At 37.1% G+C, this 18524-nt stretch overlaps 1 protein-coding gene across 1 annotated transcript in view; it reads left to right on the top strand.

Moving 5' to 3' along the window:
* Positions 1-18524, top strand: part of Nf1 (neurofibromin 1) — a 1111953-nt gene that overhangs the window by 707776 nt on the left and 385653 nt on the right. The window contains exon 33 of the mRNA XM_090369763.1: positions 12803-12926. Coding sequence (XP_090225889.1) covers positions 12803-12926 — 124 coding nt within the window. The remainder of the gene's footprint in view (positions 1-12802; positions 12927-18524) is intronic.

Raw genomic sequence — 18524 nt, 5'->3', positions numbered from 1 at the left:
AAATGTCTCTAGAAATGTAGTTTTGCCATTCAAAAATAATTATATTAACATTAATAGAAGCATATGATACTAGAAAGCAAGCTTTTGCATCATCACCCAAAAAGGAGAAGGGAACCCATCCCATTTCACCCATCCATGCACTCCAAAAGTTTGTCCAGTTCTTCCTTGAATTTATTTAAGCTATCAACTTTCACAACAGATGGAAGTTTGTTCCAGCGATCAACTACCTACTGGCTAAAGGCAAATTTCCCCACATCTGTTCTGCAACCTCAATTTGAATTTATGTCCCCTTAGGTGTGTAATCTGAGCAAAAGAAAGAATCCCATCAGCATTGAGCTGCTGAAACCATTCAACTCCTTATACACCTCAACCAGATCACTACACAGGTGCCTCATCTCCAGATGCTGCAATTTGCAGAAGTTAAGCCTTTCTTTGTCAGTATAACCCTTTGTTCCCCTCCCCAATCTCATTGCCCTTCTCTGTATTGATTCCAGCTGCTCTACATCCTTCCTAAAATGAGGCCTCAGGACCTGTATGCAGTACTCAAGGTATTGGCTTATAGAAAGGGATAATTGATTGCCTCCTTATCCCTGCTAGCAAAATTCCTGTATATCATTGACAAAATCCCATGAGACAAATAATCTACTCCTTTGAAGTATCAAAAGGTCCTAGTAAAATATACAGTAAAACCTGTGTTGAGCATCCCCAAGGGACCAGAAGAACTAGCATTATTTAACTTTTTTCCATTGTAATTTTTTTTTTTGAAATGTCTGGGTCCCAAGGTAGTAACTTTAATTACTGGTAAGCTCTATGGAGCAAATTTCTTCATTCATGAAATGTTGAAATTTCACAAAAATGAAAACTTTGCATGTATATTCTTTTAATTATTTATTTCTGCTTATTTTGATCTGTTTGGCCAATAAACTTATTTCAAAATCAAAAATATGAATTTAAAAAAAACTGAAATATACATGATACTCTTTAAAATAATTAAATGTACAAGGCATAATACATTAAGAGTTTAATATCTATATAATATCGGTGTTTAGATTCACCATAGACAACTCTTAAAAAACTACAAAGTAGTTGTTGTGGGCATCATTTGCTCTTTCTCATATTGTACTCTGCCTTCATGACGAGTTGCCATGATATTGCACTACCTCAAATAAGTAACGCTTCACTAATAGAGAAGACTATTGTTACTTATTCTCAGTGAGTACCACCACCCAGACATGTTTCAAGGCTTATGCCTTGTGCATTTAATTATTTTAAATATTATCTTATACACCTTTTGGCATCTCTCATATTGTGTGATTAACTACACAACTGGGTCGTCATGTCTGCAATACTAGGGTACCTGCCCACCCACTGATGATAGGCCAATAGCCTTGAAACATGTCTGGGGAGCCTGATATTCACGGAGTTTCCGAGAATGGGTAACAACAGTCTTCTCTACTGGGGAAGCGTTACCTATTGGAGGAATTTGAGTTTTTGAGTGGTGTGAGTTGAAGTGTTACTGTCCCTTTCATTCTTCGACATGTTTCTTTTCCTCTTCCACTACTACTATTACTTTCCCTCTACCTTTTTGCTTTTCTAAGTCTAATAGGGACAAATGGTTTGAATTTTATAATTCATTTGTTCGATAGATCTGGTCCAATGGGGTTTTTTTCACATTAAATTCACAATAGCCTTGAAACATGTCTGGGTGGTGGTACTCACTGAGAATAAGTAACAATAGTCTTCTCTATTAATGAAGCGTTACTTATTTGATGTAGTGCAATATCATGGCAATTCGTCATGAAGGCAGAGCACAATATGAGAAAGAGCAAATGATGCCCACAACAACTACTTTGTAGTTTTTTAGGGGCCCATCAGGCTCTCAGCTGCCCAGCTCAATGGTAGAGCTCACTCCTGTGCATCAGGCAACACATAGGCAATCTCCAAGGCAGAATGTGCTGGTCCCAAAGGAACTAGTTATTGTTGGTGACTCTATTGTCAGGGAGACGGGGAATATACTATGCAAGAAGGATAGGTGGAACAGGATCAGGGTATGCCTGCCAGGGGCAAAAGTTGATGAGGTTGTAGAGCAGATATCATCTTTTAAGGGCAGAAAAGGTGATATTGTTGTACACATTAGAAATAATGACATTAAGAGTAAGAGATCTGCAGATTTACTCAATTACAGGTCAATAATGAAAAAAATTGTGGAAGACTCAAGGGGTAGAATTTTTTTTTTCAGCCTAGTCTGTGCTTGTTGACAGAAGAGACTGCTTCTACAGGGATGGGGTACATTTAAATAGAAAGGGTGCAAGAATATTTGCTGATGCTAACGAGGCAGTCTTAAGTGGGTCAGAAAACTGCTAGCTTGTGGGGGGATACATTGACTAAAAGGTTACCAGTGGCCAAAGGCATAGGCAAAAGTGATTTTTGCACTGCTAATATTAGAATGAGCAGCAGCCTGGAAAGCAAGGCAGTGGAGATTTCCAGGACTACTGGGAGTCATAGTGGAACAAATAAATACATGGGCTGTGTTAGGGTAACTAAGAGTAGAAACAGGTGCATGTATACTTGCATGTACACCAATGCTAGGAGTATAGTTAATAAATTTGATGAATTTGTAGTGCTGATCAAGTCATCAAAGGCAGATATCATTGGGATATCAGGAACGTGGTGTCACATAAGCAGTGCAGAATTGGAATTTGAGGAGTACAATGTGTACAGAAAGGATAGACAGAACAGGAAGGAAGGATGGATGGTTTATGCTGTTAGGAAACACATAAAATCTAAGAAAGTGCATCCAATTGATGTTGGTGGACAATGCAATGTTGAGTCTGTTTGGTGTTGACATAAGCACTGGGAAAGGAAAAATGAAAGTAGGTGTGTGTTATAGGCCTAATGAATCTGATGAGTATAATGAGGAATAGCAATTGTGCAGAGAAATAGAGTTGGCCAGTAAATCCGAATGTCTTATAATGGGGGATTTTATCTTTCCAGATATTGACTGGAACTTGTGGATTGGTCACTGGCACACTAGCAAGACTTTTGTGGATTTATTGGATGACATGTTTTCTACAACAACAACATGTTCGAGAGGCAACCAGAGGGAGTAATACTCTTGATCCGATTATCAGCAGTGGTTATTCATGCATTAAGAATTTGAAGGTAAAGTAACCACTGGGTGACGGTGATCATAATGTACTGATGCATGAATTACTTAAAGATGTAACTACCATCAAGGCTAAAGGGAAGGGCTTTTGCGTTTGTAAAGGTTACTACAGGTGTCTCAGACAGTTTTTAAATTCTGTACAGTGGGATCAGGGCGCCTCCATAGCCAGATGGGAAGGAGCAGCACTGCGTAGCACACGCTTCTTGATTAGACCGGGGTTCAAGCCCATCACCACCAAATACGGAGGATGTGGAAAGGTCAAGGGAATGACCACCGCATATCCCGGAGCAATATGGCCTTAGTTGCTAATGCTCCTAAAAACCAAATAACAAATAACAGTGGGATCAACTGATGATGTTACCAACGTTGAATTCTAAATGGACTTAATTCGGGGGCTTAATTTTGGAGTCTACTAGGCTTTTAATTCTAACTAAGAAATGCTATTCAAGGTTTAGTACTAAATGAATGCCAGATGAACTAATGAGGCTCATGGCTGAGAAGAAAAATGTATGGGATGCATATAAAGTATCAGGTGACACAGAAGCCTATGGCAGATATAAACTAGTCTGTAATCAAGTCACAAAGGAAGTTAGGCAGATTACGAGAAATCCTTGGCAAAGGATGCTAAGAAAAACAGCAAAGAGTTTTTTACTTATGTAAACTCGAGAAGGAAAGGGATGAATCATATTGGACCACTTAACATAGGTGGGTTGACTATTGATGATCATGCTCAGGTAGCTGATAAACTGAATGAGTATTTTGCATCTACATTCACATGAGGAGTTATTCAATGAGGGGAGTGCCAAAAGTTTATCAAACTCTAACAGGGAGCTAAGTGATTATGTGATAACTCAAAGCAAAGTGGAGGAGAAATTGACAAAGTTAAAAAAAAAAAAACATAAAATCGATCTATCTAGTTATATTAAAGGAGGCAGCAAAGGAAGTAAGCAAAACCTTATCCATAATTATGAGAGCTTCCTTGGACTCAGGGAAGGTCCCCATGGACTGGAGGTGTGCAAATGTATTACCAATTCACAAAGGAGGATAAAAGGCTGACATAAGTAATTTTAGACCTGTGAGTTTAACTTGTGTTCGGGGGAAAATAATGGAATCAAGATACTGGTTAAAGAAGCATTGCAGGATCATCTTGACAAGACTGCAGTAATTGTTAAGATAGCATGGGTTTGTTAAAGGGAGGTCTTGTCTGACCAATTTTATTGGATACTATGATGTGGTCACAAAGGAACTGAATGTCAAAAATAATTTTGGTATCATATACTTGGATTTCAGGAAAGCTTTTGATACTGTTGCACATTGAAAACTGCTGTACAAATTGGAGAGGTATGGCATTAAGGATAAGTTGCTACAATGGATAAAGGGATGGTTGAGTGGGAGATGACAGAGAGTGGTAATCAATGGACACTGCTTTTCGTGGACAAATGTTATTAGTCGAGTTCTCCAGGGTTCGATGTTTGGTCCACTGTTGTTTTGTATATTTATCAATTATATCGATGAAGGTATATCAGCTTTAATATTCAAGTTTGCAAATGATACAAAGGTTGGCAGGGTAGTTAATGACAGTAAAGACAGTATGCTACTCCAACTGGATCTAGATAAGTTGGAGAAATGGACTGAAAAGTGGCAACTGAAGTTTAACATTGACAATATGGGTAGCAATAAATGAAGCATATGGGTAGCAATAAATGTAGAGAAATGTACCAACTGTATGGTACTACACTAAGGAAAGTGAAAAAAAACTGGGGTAATTGTGCAGTAAAATATGAAGTTTGGTGAGCAGTGCAGAGGGGTTGCCAGGGCAGGTCATGGAGTCTTGTCAATGATATATAGGAATTTTGCTAGCAGGGACAGAGAGATGATTACCCTGTTATACAAGGCAATGTATAACAAGTCAGGCCACACGTAGAGTACTGTGTACAGGTCTGTAGGCTTCGTTTTAGGAAGGATGTAAAGTTACTAAAATGAATACAAAGGTCAACAAGATTGGTGAGGGGAACAAACAGGTGCTCTTACCAAGAAAGGCTTAAGTTTGCAAATTGCAGTGCCGGGAGAGTAGACACCTGTGAGGTGATCTGATTGAGGTGTATAAGCCCTTGAATGTGTTGAGCAAGCTGAATGCTGATGGGTTTCTTCCTCTTGCTCAGATTAAGAACCTGAGGGGGCACAGATTCAAATTGAGGAAAGACAATTGTAGAATAGATGTGTGGAAATTTTTTGCCTTAACCCAGCGGGTAGTTGATTGGTGGAACAGACTTCCATCTCTTGTTGTGGAAGTTGATAGCCTAAATAAATTTAAGGCTGAACTGAACCAGCATTTGGAATGAATGGAGGGGTGAAATGGGATGTTGTTTTTTTTTTTTTTTTTGGCTGATGCTGCAAAAGCTTGCTTTCTTGCATCATATGCCTATACCATTGCTAATGCTAATATATATGAGGGGGGTATCCAAAAGTGTCTGGACTTAGTTGATAACAAGTAATATGGTTGCTTTTGTTATTCATCCTAGATATCCCTTTCAGAGGAGTCCTCTTGTGAGTTTATGCACTGGGTCCAGTGTTACTACCCCTGCTGGAACCGAGTTTTTGTGATTGCTTGCTGGGCTCTTTGTGAATATTATAATATGTATCTGAAATATGTATTAATTTGCATTTCATTTTTTATTAAAATTTCAGAAGGAAATTTCAGATTACTAATTAATACTAATTATTTCAGAATTAGTAAAGTATTACCAAATGTTGAAGGTATATTATGTTCTGGGCTATGTGCAGTGAATTTAAAACTATTACCTTTATATATTATTAGTTAAATAATTAATAAATAATTGGTGACAAGATAATTAGTAATTTACTTTTTACTTCTTGTTACAGGAAAATGGGGGGAAAAAATCAATTAATTTAGAAATAAACAAATGACTGAACTGTAATGCATTGCATATATTAACAAATTTAATCCTTATATCATTTCAAAATGATTTTTGTCTATTTGCTTGTTGAAATGACATTTTCCAAATAAAAATAAATCATTTTAATCTTTTGATGCTTTGTAAAGCCTCTTTTTTTATATTTTTACTTTTTTTTTTTTTTTTTTGTCATCCCAAACATGAAAGGTACTAGAATCTGTAGTACTCTGCCTGGATATCAATTTCTACTTCTGTGTATGGTTAAAGATTGAGAAGACAGAAGTTAGTTGTTAAAATTCAACTCAGTTTTCTTTAGACTGTAACTTTCCAAAGAACAGAAGTAAAATCAATATGCAATGAAAAGTTCCCCGAGTTTGCAGTTGAACTGTGAATGGATGATGACTAATTGAAACAGGTGTTCAGTCATGTTTGGAAGAAAAAGGTGGAATTACAGATGCTATTTCAGAAGAACAATGCCCATGGAATAAGTAAGAAAAAGGCATGCAGCAGAAACTGAACATGCGTGATAAGAGTAGATTGAGTTTTGTAAGTGGAGAAAATCCAGGGGTGGCCCATATGAGTCAACTGAGCTGTTGCCTAGGGCACTGAAAACCCCAACAGTTTACATTTTCTCTTAGATTTTGGTGGGGGGCTGATTGTATGCTTTGCCTAGGGCAGTTATTTCTGGTATATAGTCTTTTTTTCCTTCTTGGATTTAAAGGATAGAAGTTAACTAAGTGTTCATCTGTCATCTAGAGAGAATTTCTTTCAGATCAGCATTAGAAGACTGGTAATGATCTTCAAGCAGTTGTAGCCATTTGTGCAGGACAGGGTTTCCCAAACTGGAAGTTGTAATATAGTGCACTATCATCAGCAAAACTGAATAGGAATTCCAGCCAGTGGGAGAAGGTCATTAATATACAGAAGTAAAAGAGTAGGTGAAAGGAAAGGATTTTGGAAAGTCCAGCATTAGTTTGGAACTTTGAAAACAGAAGGCCATTTACTATCAGGTGCAGTAAACAGAAAGAAAACTGTTGCTACCCAGTTGCAGTAAACAGATGGTAGACCATATGATTGAAACTTGTTATTAATACCTTTATGCTAAACCTGATCAAAAGTCTTTGAAATGTTAGGCTTGTCTGCTTGCATTTCTCCAGATTTTTAGAGGAATCCATCTGCAATGAATAACATAAGCCAAGATAATAACGGTGGCTTAACATTGCCAGAATCTGTAATGTTGATTATTAATCTGAATCTGAGGGAAGGTTTGAAGATATAGTGTAAGAGTTGATAGATTTCTCCATTACATTGAATAAAAAAAAGTAAAAAAAAAAAGTAAAGTGCAGCCATTATCAACCCACTGCAGGGTGGAAGCCTCCTCAACAATTCATGCTGAGGGAAATGGACCATAATCTGCCACGCTGGTCCAGTGCGGGTTGGCAGATCGACCGTATTCAGCAGTCAGGGGCTTGAACCCCGGTCTACTCAAAGAGCGTGTGCTACTGCACTCCCGCTCCTGCCCACTCGGCTACGGAGGCCTAATTACATTGAATAGTCAGCTGCAATCAAGATTATGACCAGATTGTTTTTTTGGGAGTTGCTAAGTTGACTTTTTTTATTACTTAAAAATTATTGATTTTTGTTTAAAAGTGTTAGTGCACTTGTTACTTCTGTTCATCTGATAAAGTTGGCTAATTAGTTGTTTACTTGGTTTTCCAAATTTCTTAGCGAAATTTGTAGTCTGCTGCCATTGTATTGATATAACAACAGTATAGCTGCCCATGTTATAACATTGATATCAGAACAAAATAAATGTGATTTAGTAGTATTTTCTATAATTCCGTAGGTGTATAGTTATATTAGAAGTCTACAAATGACTTTATGATATAGTTTATAACATTCTAAGAGATATGATTATATATTTCTCTTAGTTTATGCCATATTCATAAATTTAGAGTGGAATCGTGGCTAAGACTAGAGCAGCAAATCAAAAGGCTCAAAGCTTGTGTTCAGGAAAGAACTGCTAATGGCAGTTCTGTTACTAATCGGGGATTTGTAATGTGCTCTGCTTGCTTTCTCTTTGCAAAACTTCCTTTAGCTGGACATCAGACAGCCAGAGGGGGAAGCCTTTGTGTGTGTTAACTGTAAATAGTATGAGGAAGTTAATTGCAAATTCAGCATTTTGACGGAATTATAAATAGGGCGCGAAGAAGAAGAGTTGATCCCCAGGAAGGAATAAAACAGAGGGACCAACCAAGTGCTCAGCTGCCCACTCAATGCTTGAACCCATGCTCAAGCAATGCAACAACATCCTCAAACAACAGAGAGCTGCTACCTCTGGCCCCAGAGGTAGCAGCTCTCAGTGACTCTATGTCAGAGACTCTACTCAGAGGCTCTCAGTGACTCTATTGTCAGAGAAATGGAAAATATATATTGTGTAAAAAGGATAGGTGGAATAGGACCAGGTTATGTCTACTGGGCTAAAGTTGATGATATAGTGCATCATCTTTTAAGGACACAAAAGGTGATATTGTTGTACGTGTTGGTACTAATGATATTAAGAATAGGAGATCTGAAGAATTGCTTAAAATGTACACGACACCACTGGAAAAAAGTTGCAATTAGAAATAAATTTGAAAGTGTCTCCACTTCTGATGAGACACAGTAAAAGGGGTACATGATTGAAGCATTGTCAGTTAGTAATAGTAATAGCCATACAGTGCAAGGAAACTACAGGTTTTTGCTGCATTAGTTTGGGGGTGGGAGTTACCAAGTAGATAAGAAAGTACAAATCATTTGCTTTCCTCCTCACATAGGTAACTAACCAGTTGAACTTTTGAATTTATTCAAACTGTCAGCCTGAACTACCTGTGAAGGCATCCTTTTCCAGCAATCAATGAGTCACTCGTTATTGATTGCTTGATTCTCATCAATATATTATGATCACTGCTGATAATCAGCAGTGATCATAATATATTGATCTGGAATATACTTGAAGATGAAACTACTGTCAAGGGTGAGGGGGATTGGATTTTGCAATTTCATAAAAGCAATTGCAGTGATCTTAGGGCAGTTTTTAAATTCTTTTCAGTATAAGGCAGTGGTTAGGCTGCATATTTAGTGCTGACAGGTCTAGAGGCCTCATTTAGAAAATGTGAATCTGCCAGAATGGGTGTAGAAAAGAGCAAAGAGGTTGGTGAGGGCAACCGAAGGGTTCTCTTACCAAGAAAGGCTTCAGTACTGCAAATTGTAGCATCTGGAGACTTCAGTCAAACCTGTGAAGTGATCTGATTGAAATGTTTAAGGCATGGAATGGATTGAGAAAGTTCAAGACTGAAGTTATTCTTCCTCTTACTCGTACTGCACACAAGAGGACATAAATTCAAATTGAGGAAGGATGGTTGCAGAATAGATGCTTGGAAGTTTGCCTTCAGTCAGTGGTTGTGGTTGTTGTGGTGATTGCTGGAATAAATTTCAATCTGTTGTTGTGAAAGTGGTTAGTTTGAATAAATTCAAGAAGGAATTACAGACTGGTGGGCTGGACAGGTGATGTCCAGCACTCCAGTCTGTAATGAAGCAGGCTTATACATTTTTTGTTGATGTATATGCCTGCTTTCTTGCATCATTTGCCAATACTAATACTAAATGATGATGTTGCTAACTGCAAATTCTAAATGAGCGGCATTCAGGAAAGTAATCTTAGAAGCTAATAAGATTTTTATACAAACTAAGAGATATATTTCAAAGTTTAACTTGAATGGATATCAGATGAACTGATGAGATTTGTAAGAAAAATCTGTGGAATAAATATAAATGAGAAGTGGAAATGGTATCCTACAGCAATAACAACCCAGTTGGCAATTTGGTTACTAAGGGGCTAGGTAAACTAAGGCACATTATTAGAAGTCCTTTGCTAAGAATACAAAGAAAGTAGCAATGAATTATTTACTTATGTTAATGCTATAAGTAAGCTGATGAACATGGACCACTAGATGTGAATAGCATAACCATTGATGATCCTGTTGAGGTTGCTGAAAAACAAAATAAATATTTTGCATTTATATTCATGCTTTCAGAAGTTTTTAGGGATGGGAACACCAAAAGTTACATCAAGTTATGTCTGGTAGCTAACTGATTTTGTTATGGCAAACACTTGATCTTATGATGAATGGTCACTGCGAGATGCATTTCTTAGGACCAAACACTGGCTATTGAAAAGGCAATTGGTACAACATGGTGACATAGGATTCTTCAAGATCTGTGTGAATCTGGCTTTTGAGGTAATTTCCCAAATTTTATCCAGAACTTTTTGTTTTTGAATAACAGATTATTTCAGTACATTTCCATTCCTTACTTCCATACATACATACAAGAGGAAGGAGTTCTCCAAAGCTCTGTGCTCAATGCCATATTCTTTACCATCAGGATGAATTCCCATAACAAAACGTTGCCTGACACAGTTGAGATATTGCATTACACGGATACCTCACTATCTCCTGTCATTCTCAAAAGAATGCATCTACTTGAAAGGCAGCTGCAAGATGCCATAAAGAGATTAGTTTCTTGAATAAGAAACAATGATTATCGACTTTCTAAACAAAAAACACAACTGCAATTCTTTTCTGTCACAAAAAGACTTTACTTTCTGACCCAGAATGTTCAACAGCAGGATGGCCACGTGAAATGTTGATTCACATGCATCATCTGTTAAAATGGAAGTGATATTAGTTGAATTTTGTTTGGTTGGCAGTAGTTCCTGGAAAATTGCTAGAGAGAAGAAGTCATAGCGCCTTACATGCTCAGGAGCAGCAGTGCGTAGCACACGCTTCTTGATTAGACCAGGGTTCGAGTCCGTGACCACCAAATACAGAGGATGCAGAAAGGTCAGGGAATGACCACTGCATATCCCCGAGCAATATGGCCTTAGTTGCTAATGCTCCTAAAAACCAAAACAACAAACAACTTACATGCTCATGAGTCCCATGTGCTCCTGTCAGTAAGCAAAATGGCACAGGAGTCACACCTTACAATTAAGCAGAAGGCTAAATTTGTCTTTTTTTTTTTTTTTTTTTCTGCTGGAGAAAAGAATGTAATGACTAAGCAGAGAAAATTTTTGAGCATTTTTTGAACCTCTTCTCTCCTAGCAGTTTGAAGAGAAAGGCTGTGAAAAAAATGATCTTGTGCATGACCTGTGTTTGTTTTCCAGAAAATGCTGAATCTTTCCAAGTTCCAATGCAGTGTAGTCATGAAATCAACAAGAAATGCAGTTCATGAACTTGGAATATCTTGGCATTCTGTTTGCTAAATGCTCCAACTGGATTTGAAAATGTACCCATACAAGATGCAAAAACTTTTTGAAAATGATAAGGAGAGATTTCAGTTCATTGCATGGACAGAGTGGAGAAATGCAATGTTATCTGCCACTTGATTTTGAGATGAACCTTTCATTTGTATGAGACTTTGAAGAAGCAGAATGCAGTTGCATGAATCTCCCTACCAGCTTCATGAGAAAAGTAGCCACAAAGGGAAAGTGACTATGTGGTTTGCCCTGTCAAGTCATGGCTTAATTGGATCCCCCTCTTCTTCAACAAAACTGTTTACTCACAGTGGTATCTGCATATTTTTCAGAATTACTTTCTACATCACCATTCGTGGGCAGCTTAGCTTCCCATGGATGCCCAGTGGTTTATGCAAGACTGTACCATGCCACATACATCAGGTTATTTCTTCTTTTCAGGAATACTGTTATTTTCCTGAATAAGAACCATCTTTTGCCTACAAATTGAAGCTTTTAAATGCAGGATGTTGCTTACAATTGGTTTTAATGAAAAACACAATTGTCCTTGGATTGTCTAGATATGGTACAGGTATGGTAGTTTTCATTGTTATTGCCGAGAAATTGTGCATAACTTTTGTTAAATGCTACATTGTTGCCAAATATTGAAGTCCTAATAGAAAAAAAAAAATCATACCTAATTTTTTTTTTGAAATTAGTGAAGCCTCCCATTGACCAAAAAAATTCAAATTAATGTGTCAAAAAGAATGTATATCATTGCCCGAAACAAACATGAAGCTGCATACTCTGAATTGTTTTGATTTTTTAAATTTCTGTGAAATGTCATTGGCACATAGTATCATAGCTTCTTGCCTGCAAACTAATTTATTTTTCAAGTAATCTGTATTCCAGTTTTCTCTGTATATTAGTATTTTACCTTTACAGGTTTCACAATTATTGTGATCTTTAAGTGAAAGGATTACTAATTTTGCATAGCTGCATGCTATTTTATGTCAGAAATAGTTATATAAATTATAAAATATTTTATTAATTTCAAGACCAACTAATTTTGGGAGCTTTGGCATATATTCAAGAAAATAGTAGTTGCTTATTATGTGAATAAGTTTACATTGAATTTGTTAGATGTTAGAACTTATAATATATAATGTATTATTAATTCTAACAGTTATAAAGTTGTAAGTCAGCGTCTGCAAATGATTTTGGTAAATAGGATTCTTTATATGTCTGATGATTACACAGTGACATTTTTCAATACATGTGCTTGTTCTTTCCCCTATTGAATTGCTTAATTATTGAAGGATTAAATGTTTAACACTTTCAAAAACCACTATCTTTGAGGAAAATAAATGAACATAATATTAATATTATAATATCTAATAGACATATGTCTCTTTGCCATTTTATGAATTGCTAATTTATTTTCAGAATTGGAGAAACAAATGGGGATCTTCTTATATATCATGTCATCCTGACCCTAAAACCATTTTGTCATAAGCCTTTTGAATTAGTTGTAGATTTTACTCATACATGTGCAGATAACAGATTTCGGGTAAGTAAAAACTTTCAGATGTTTCAATAAATGTTTGAATCTTATGTTATTTTATGTTGTTTCTCTTACTGAATGTGAATTCTTTTATTCATTGTATATTAATCCTTTATAATGTTCTTTATAATATTAATTCTTTATATTGTATATTAATCCTTTATGATATAACATAAATAAGGTGCGGGAAGCCCAAGGCTTTTGCTGAACCTGCCAAAAAATAAATAATAAAATAAACTATCTCTTAGACTCCCTCTTTGCATCTCCCCAAGTTGTCAGCCCGCCTCAACCACTCTATGAGACAGTTTATTGCTGCAGTCTAGCCTTCCTCTTCCCCCATAATTTGAATTTATGGCCCCTAGTTCTGGAATCACTTATAATAGTGAAAATTTTTCCCTTATTAATTTTACTGATGAGAACTGCTTAATTAAAACATAGAAATTAAATAATTTTAAGTCACCTTTAGCATTTATACACTATCCTAAAAAAATCTGGATACATGTTTCACAGTGATATCATTGCCACTCACTTCAGTAGCATGTTCGTCTCCCTTTGGCTGCTATTGTGTGCTCAGGCCTCCTTGGTAGGCTTTCCACCAACAAATGACAAACTGCAGCAGGTCTGATCCTCCATTTCATTCTGTAGTCAGCTACTGATGTAGGACATGTTGGTCTGCCCCCTCAGCTGATATTCAAGTTGTTACTGTTCATCACATAATTTATATGGGTGCTCTGCCCATGCTACCCCCTCCCCCCAAAGTTGATTCTGTGGAATTCTGAATGTTGTGTATCTAAACAGACCTCAATCCACATTAACACCTTAAACTTCTGGTTGATAGTTTACAGGGATATCTGATGAATTTATTGTATTAACTCTTTGAATACCCTCTAGTCATATGGAGTGAACTTCCATGGTCATCCTGTACATTGCTTTATGATGCTGGTATCATCATGTTCCCATTTTATGATGATATGGAGGGGATCTACTTTAGATGACATAGACTGTTGGCAATTACATGAATTGGCAAGACAGCAGTATGATACGTGACAGGTAACACCTCTCTCAAAATCAGTCAATTTGTCCCTGTGTGCATGACAGGGCAACTACCTTGTTTGGCTCATAAACCCCCATTACTTACTAGTCTGGTCACTTGTCTATATTGATACTTAGCATTAGTAAAGGAACATGATGAAAGAAAGCAAGCTTATATAGCATCAGCCAAAAAAAAAAAACCCTTCTCATTTCATTCATCCACTCGCTCCAAATGTTTGTCTAGTTCTGCCGTCAATCTGTTTAAGCTATCAACTTCTACAGTGACAGATGGAAGTTTGTTCTAGCAATCAACCACCTGCTAGCTGAAGGCAAACTTCTGCATGTCTATTCTACAACTACCTTTCCTCACTTTGAATTTATACCCACTCGGGTAATTATTCTGAGCAAGAGAAAGAATCTCATTAGCATTGAGCATGCTCAAACCATTCAAGGCTTTATATAATTCATTCAGAAGTGTCTGGAGACTAGGCACTTCAAACGCCTAGTTTCCAGACACTGTAATTTGCAGAACTTAATTTCAGAAAGACTAAGTTAAGTTTGCAGACTTAACTTAGTCTTTCTTCGTAAGAGTAACCCTTTGTTCCATTCACTAACCTTGTTGCCCTTCTCTGTACTGCTTCGAGCAGCTCTACATCCTTCTTAAAATGAAGCCTTCAGACTTGTATACAGTACTGAAGGTGTGGCCTGACCATTGCCTTATACAAGGGGATAATCACCTCCTTATCCCTGCTAGAAATCCGGTATCTCATTGAGAAGACACTATGAGCTACTCTTGCACTGCTCAGAAAACTTCATATCTGCCTGCACAATTACCCCCAGGTCCTTTTCATTCTCTACCACTGTCAGTATAGTACTACACAGTTGATACGTTACTCTGGGGTTACTGCTTCCCATATGCAGTACTCTACATTTGTCAATGTTTAACTTCATTTACCATTTGCCCAACTTTTCTAGATCCTGTTGCAGCAGTGTACTGTCATTAGTGTCATTAACAATCCTGCCAACCTTCATATCGTCTGCAAATTTGGACATTAAGCCTGAAATATCATCCTCAATATCATTAATAAATACAGAAAACAACAAGGACCCAACACTGAACCCTGGGGGACTCCACTAATAACATTAGTCCAATAAGAACAGTGTCCATTTATTACCACTCTCTGCCATCTCACACTCAACCATCCCTTTATCCATTGCAGTAACTTGCCGTTAATGACACACTTTCAATTTGTGCAGCAATCTTCCATGTCCAAGAGTATCAAAAGCCTTTCTAAGATCCAAATATATGATATCAAAATTATTCTTTGCATCCAGTTCCTTTGCGACTACATCATAGTATCCAATCAAAATGGTCAGACAAGACTTCCCCTTAACAAACCCATGGTATGTCTTTGAGCTATGTGTCCTGCCCAAGACCATTTCAGTTCCTTAATTTTGATAAGAATGTCCCTTATTTGAGTTTTCTGCCTAATCCATGTGTTTCTCTTTTATCTAACAGTCTGATTCCTAATATAATTCATTCCATTCTTTGCTGTGTAATTCTCAGCTTCTCTTCCATTGTTTTGGTTATTGCCCAAGTTTCACTTCCATAAGTCATGGTGGGGAATATACATTGGTTCATTATTTTATGTTTCAGACAAATTGGGATATTGTTCCTCAGTATGTGACTATATTTCCTGAATGCTATCCATCCAAAATTTATTCTTCTCTTGACTTCCAGCCATTTATCATTATTACAGCTAATGATGTCCCAGATAAGTATATGAATCCACCTTTTCAATTACTGCTCCTTCAACGATTATATCACTTTCTGTGGTATGCTTTTTCAGCATTACTCTTGTTTTAGCCATATTCTTCTTTAGTAAGGATTCTGAAATCCTTACTAACTCTGCATAAGGTTTTAGCATTAGCATTTTTAGCATTAGTAGAGGCATTTGATGCAAGAAAGCAAGCTTATGCAGCATCAGCCAAAAAAAAAAAAAAAAAAACCCACTTCCACTTCACCCCTCTGTTCGTTCAAAATACCTGTCCAGCTGAGCTTTAAACTTATTTAGGCTATCAACCTCCACCACAAGGGATGGAAGTCTGTTCCACCAACCAACCACCCGCTGGCTAAAGGCAAATTTCCGCACGTCTATCCTACATCTGTCTTTCCTCAATTTGAATTTATGCCCTCTCAGGTGATTATTCTGAGCTAGAGGAAGAATCCCATCAGCATTGAGCATGCTTAAACCATTCAAGGCTTTATACACCTCTATCAGATCACCTCGCTGGTGCCTAGTCTCCAGACACTGTAATTTGCAAAACTTAAGCCTTTCTTCGTAAGAGCACCCCTTTGTTCCATTCACTAATCTTGTTGCCCTTCTCTGTACTCGTTCCAGCAGCTCTACATCCTTCTTGAAATGAGGCCTCCAGACCTGTATACAGTACTCTAGGTGTGGCCTGACCATCGCCTTATACAATGGAATAATCACCTCCTTATCCCTGCTGGAAAAATTCCTGTATATCATTGACAATACTCCATGAGCTACTCTTGCAGCCCGTCTGCACTGCTCAGAGAACTTCATATCTGCCTGCACAACCACCCCCAAGTCCCTTTCATTCTCTACCACTGTCAGTGTTGTACCACAGAGTTGATACGTTGCTCTGGGGTTGCTGTTTCCCATGTGTAGTACTTTACATTTATCAATGTTAAACTTCATTTGCCACCACTCAGCCCATCTGCTCAACCTTTCCAGATCCTGTTGCAGCAGCATAGTGTCAGTAGTGTCCTTGACAACCCTGCCAACCTTTGTATCGTCTGCAAACTTGGACATTAATCCCGATATACCATCATCAATATCATTTATAAATACAGAAAACAATTTGTGCACAAAATGGTGTCCCCCATCACAAATGGTGCCCCTCCTGTCACTTTTTTTTTTCTGGATCTACCAGTGATTATTATTATATACATTCTCAATTTGTTATAACTGCAGATTTATTATTATTATTGATTTTCCATATAGAAAATCAGTAAATCAGTTTTCCTCTAATTCTTAGGGATCATGGCTTATGATCACAATGTCACCTGCAAATCGTAAATGGTTTAGGTACTCTCCATTCACATTGACTCCTTTCTGCGACCAGTCTATTTTTATAGCTTCCTCATGGTCACCAGTAAACAACTTTTGAGATATTGTCTCCTTGTCGAACTCCTTTCTCAATTTTAAAAATGCTACTGTCTTTGTCTAGTCTAATAAAGGAGGCAGAGTTCTCATATATTTTCTTCAAAATCATAATATATGGTTATTCTTGTAACCATATATTATGGTATAATTAAGGTAAAAGACAAGGTATAATTATCTATACCTTGTCTTTCCAGTGCTCAAAACATTGCCTTATGCTGTATTGAGTCAAATGCCTTTTCAAAATCCACAAATGCCAGGCATAATGATGTGTTTTATTCGTTTCCTTTCTCCATTAGCTGTGATATAACGTAAATGTGATCCATAGTTGAGAATCCTGTCCCAAAGCCAGCTTGCTCTTTCGGTTGATTCTCATGAAGTATTCTTTCTAATCTGTTAGTAATGACCCTTGTGAACAACTTGTAGATGTGGGATAACAAGCTAATTAGTCTATAATTTCCAATTTCTGATTTATCTCCTTTTTTATGCAGCAAAACTATGATTGCATTATTCTGCTCCATAGGCATCACACCTTTTCTAATGCATTTTGTGAAGTCTTGCCAGTTTTTGTGTCATGTCTCTTCCTCCCAATTTTAACAACTCTACAGTAACTTCATCTTCCCCCTTGGCTTTCTGATTCTTCCTTTTCTTCAACGCATGTTCTACCTCATCAGGAAGGATATCAGGTATGTTGTATGTGTTACTAATTTGTGATCCATCTTTCCCACTGCTGGTGTCATTCTCTCACTCCTTGTATAATTCTCTATAGTGGTCTTCTGCTATTTGAATTATTCCTTCTGTGCTAATTTATAAGTACACCATTGCTATTCTTCAATTCAGTTGTCTTTCTGTATTACTGCTCATAGCTGCTGATTAAAGTCCTTTGTTTTCCCTTAATGCTTGTTGTACTTTTCTTGTGTTAAATCTTCTTTGTCTTCTCTGAGTCTCTTTCTAATGGCTTTGCATAACTCAGTGTACTCAATTTCATCCTTGTCAGTGTTTATCTTGTCTTTGGTTCATCATGACAAGTGTTTCTTGACTAATTTTTTCTTCTTTGGATTTCTTTTTACCTGTAGGTTTCTTGGGCCTTATCACTTTCAGAAAGTTCTATTCCTCGGTGATATCTTGATCCTGAGCAGTCTGCAGAAGCTCAAACTTGTTCTTAAGTTCCAGTACATACCACTTTTTCTCATCTTCTGTTATCTCGAAGACCTTCATATTATTTACTCGAGTCAGTTTTTTTTATTTTCTTTTCGTACATCTATATCAAGTGTGCACCTTACCATTCTGAGATCACTTCCAACATTTGCCTTGTTCAGGGTGGTAACATCATTCATGATATACCTTCTGTTAGTGAGAATGAAATCAATTTCATTAGTTTTTA

The sequence above is a fragment of the Mastigoproctus giganteus genome, chromosome 3 (assembly GCF_048544385.1).
Source record: "Mastigoproctus giganteus isolate SK-2022 chromosome 3, ASM4854438v1, whole genome shotgun sequence".
Classification (NCBI taxonomy): Eukaryota; Metazoa; Arthropoda; class Arachnida; order Uropygi; family Thelyphonidae; genus Mastigoproctus; species Mastigoproctus giganteus.
The sequence above is the reverse complement of the archived record's forward strand: the minus strand, read 5'-3'. Positions and strand labels throughout refer to the sequence as shown.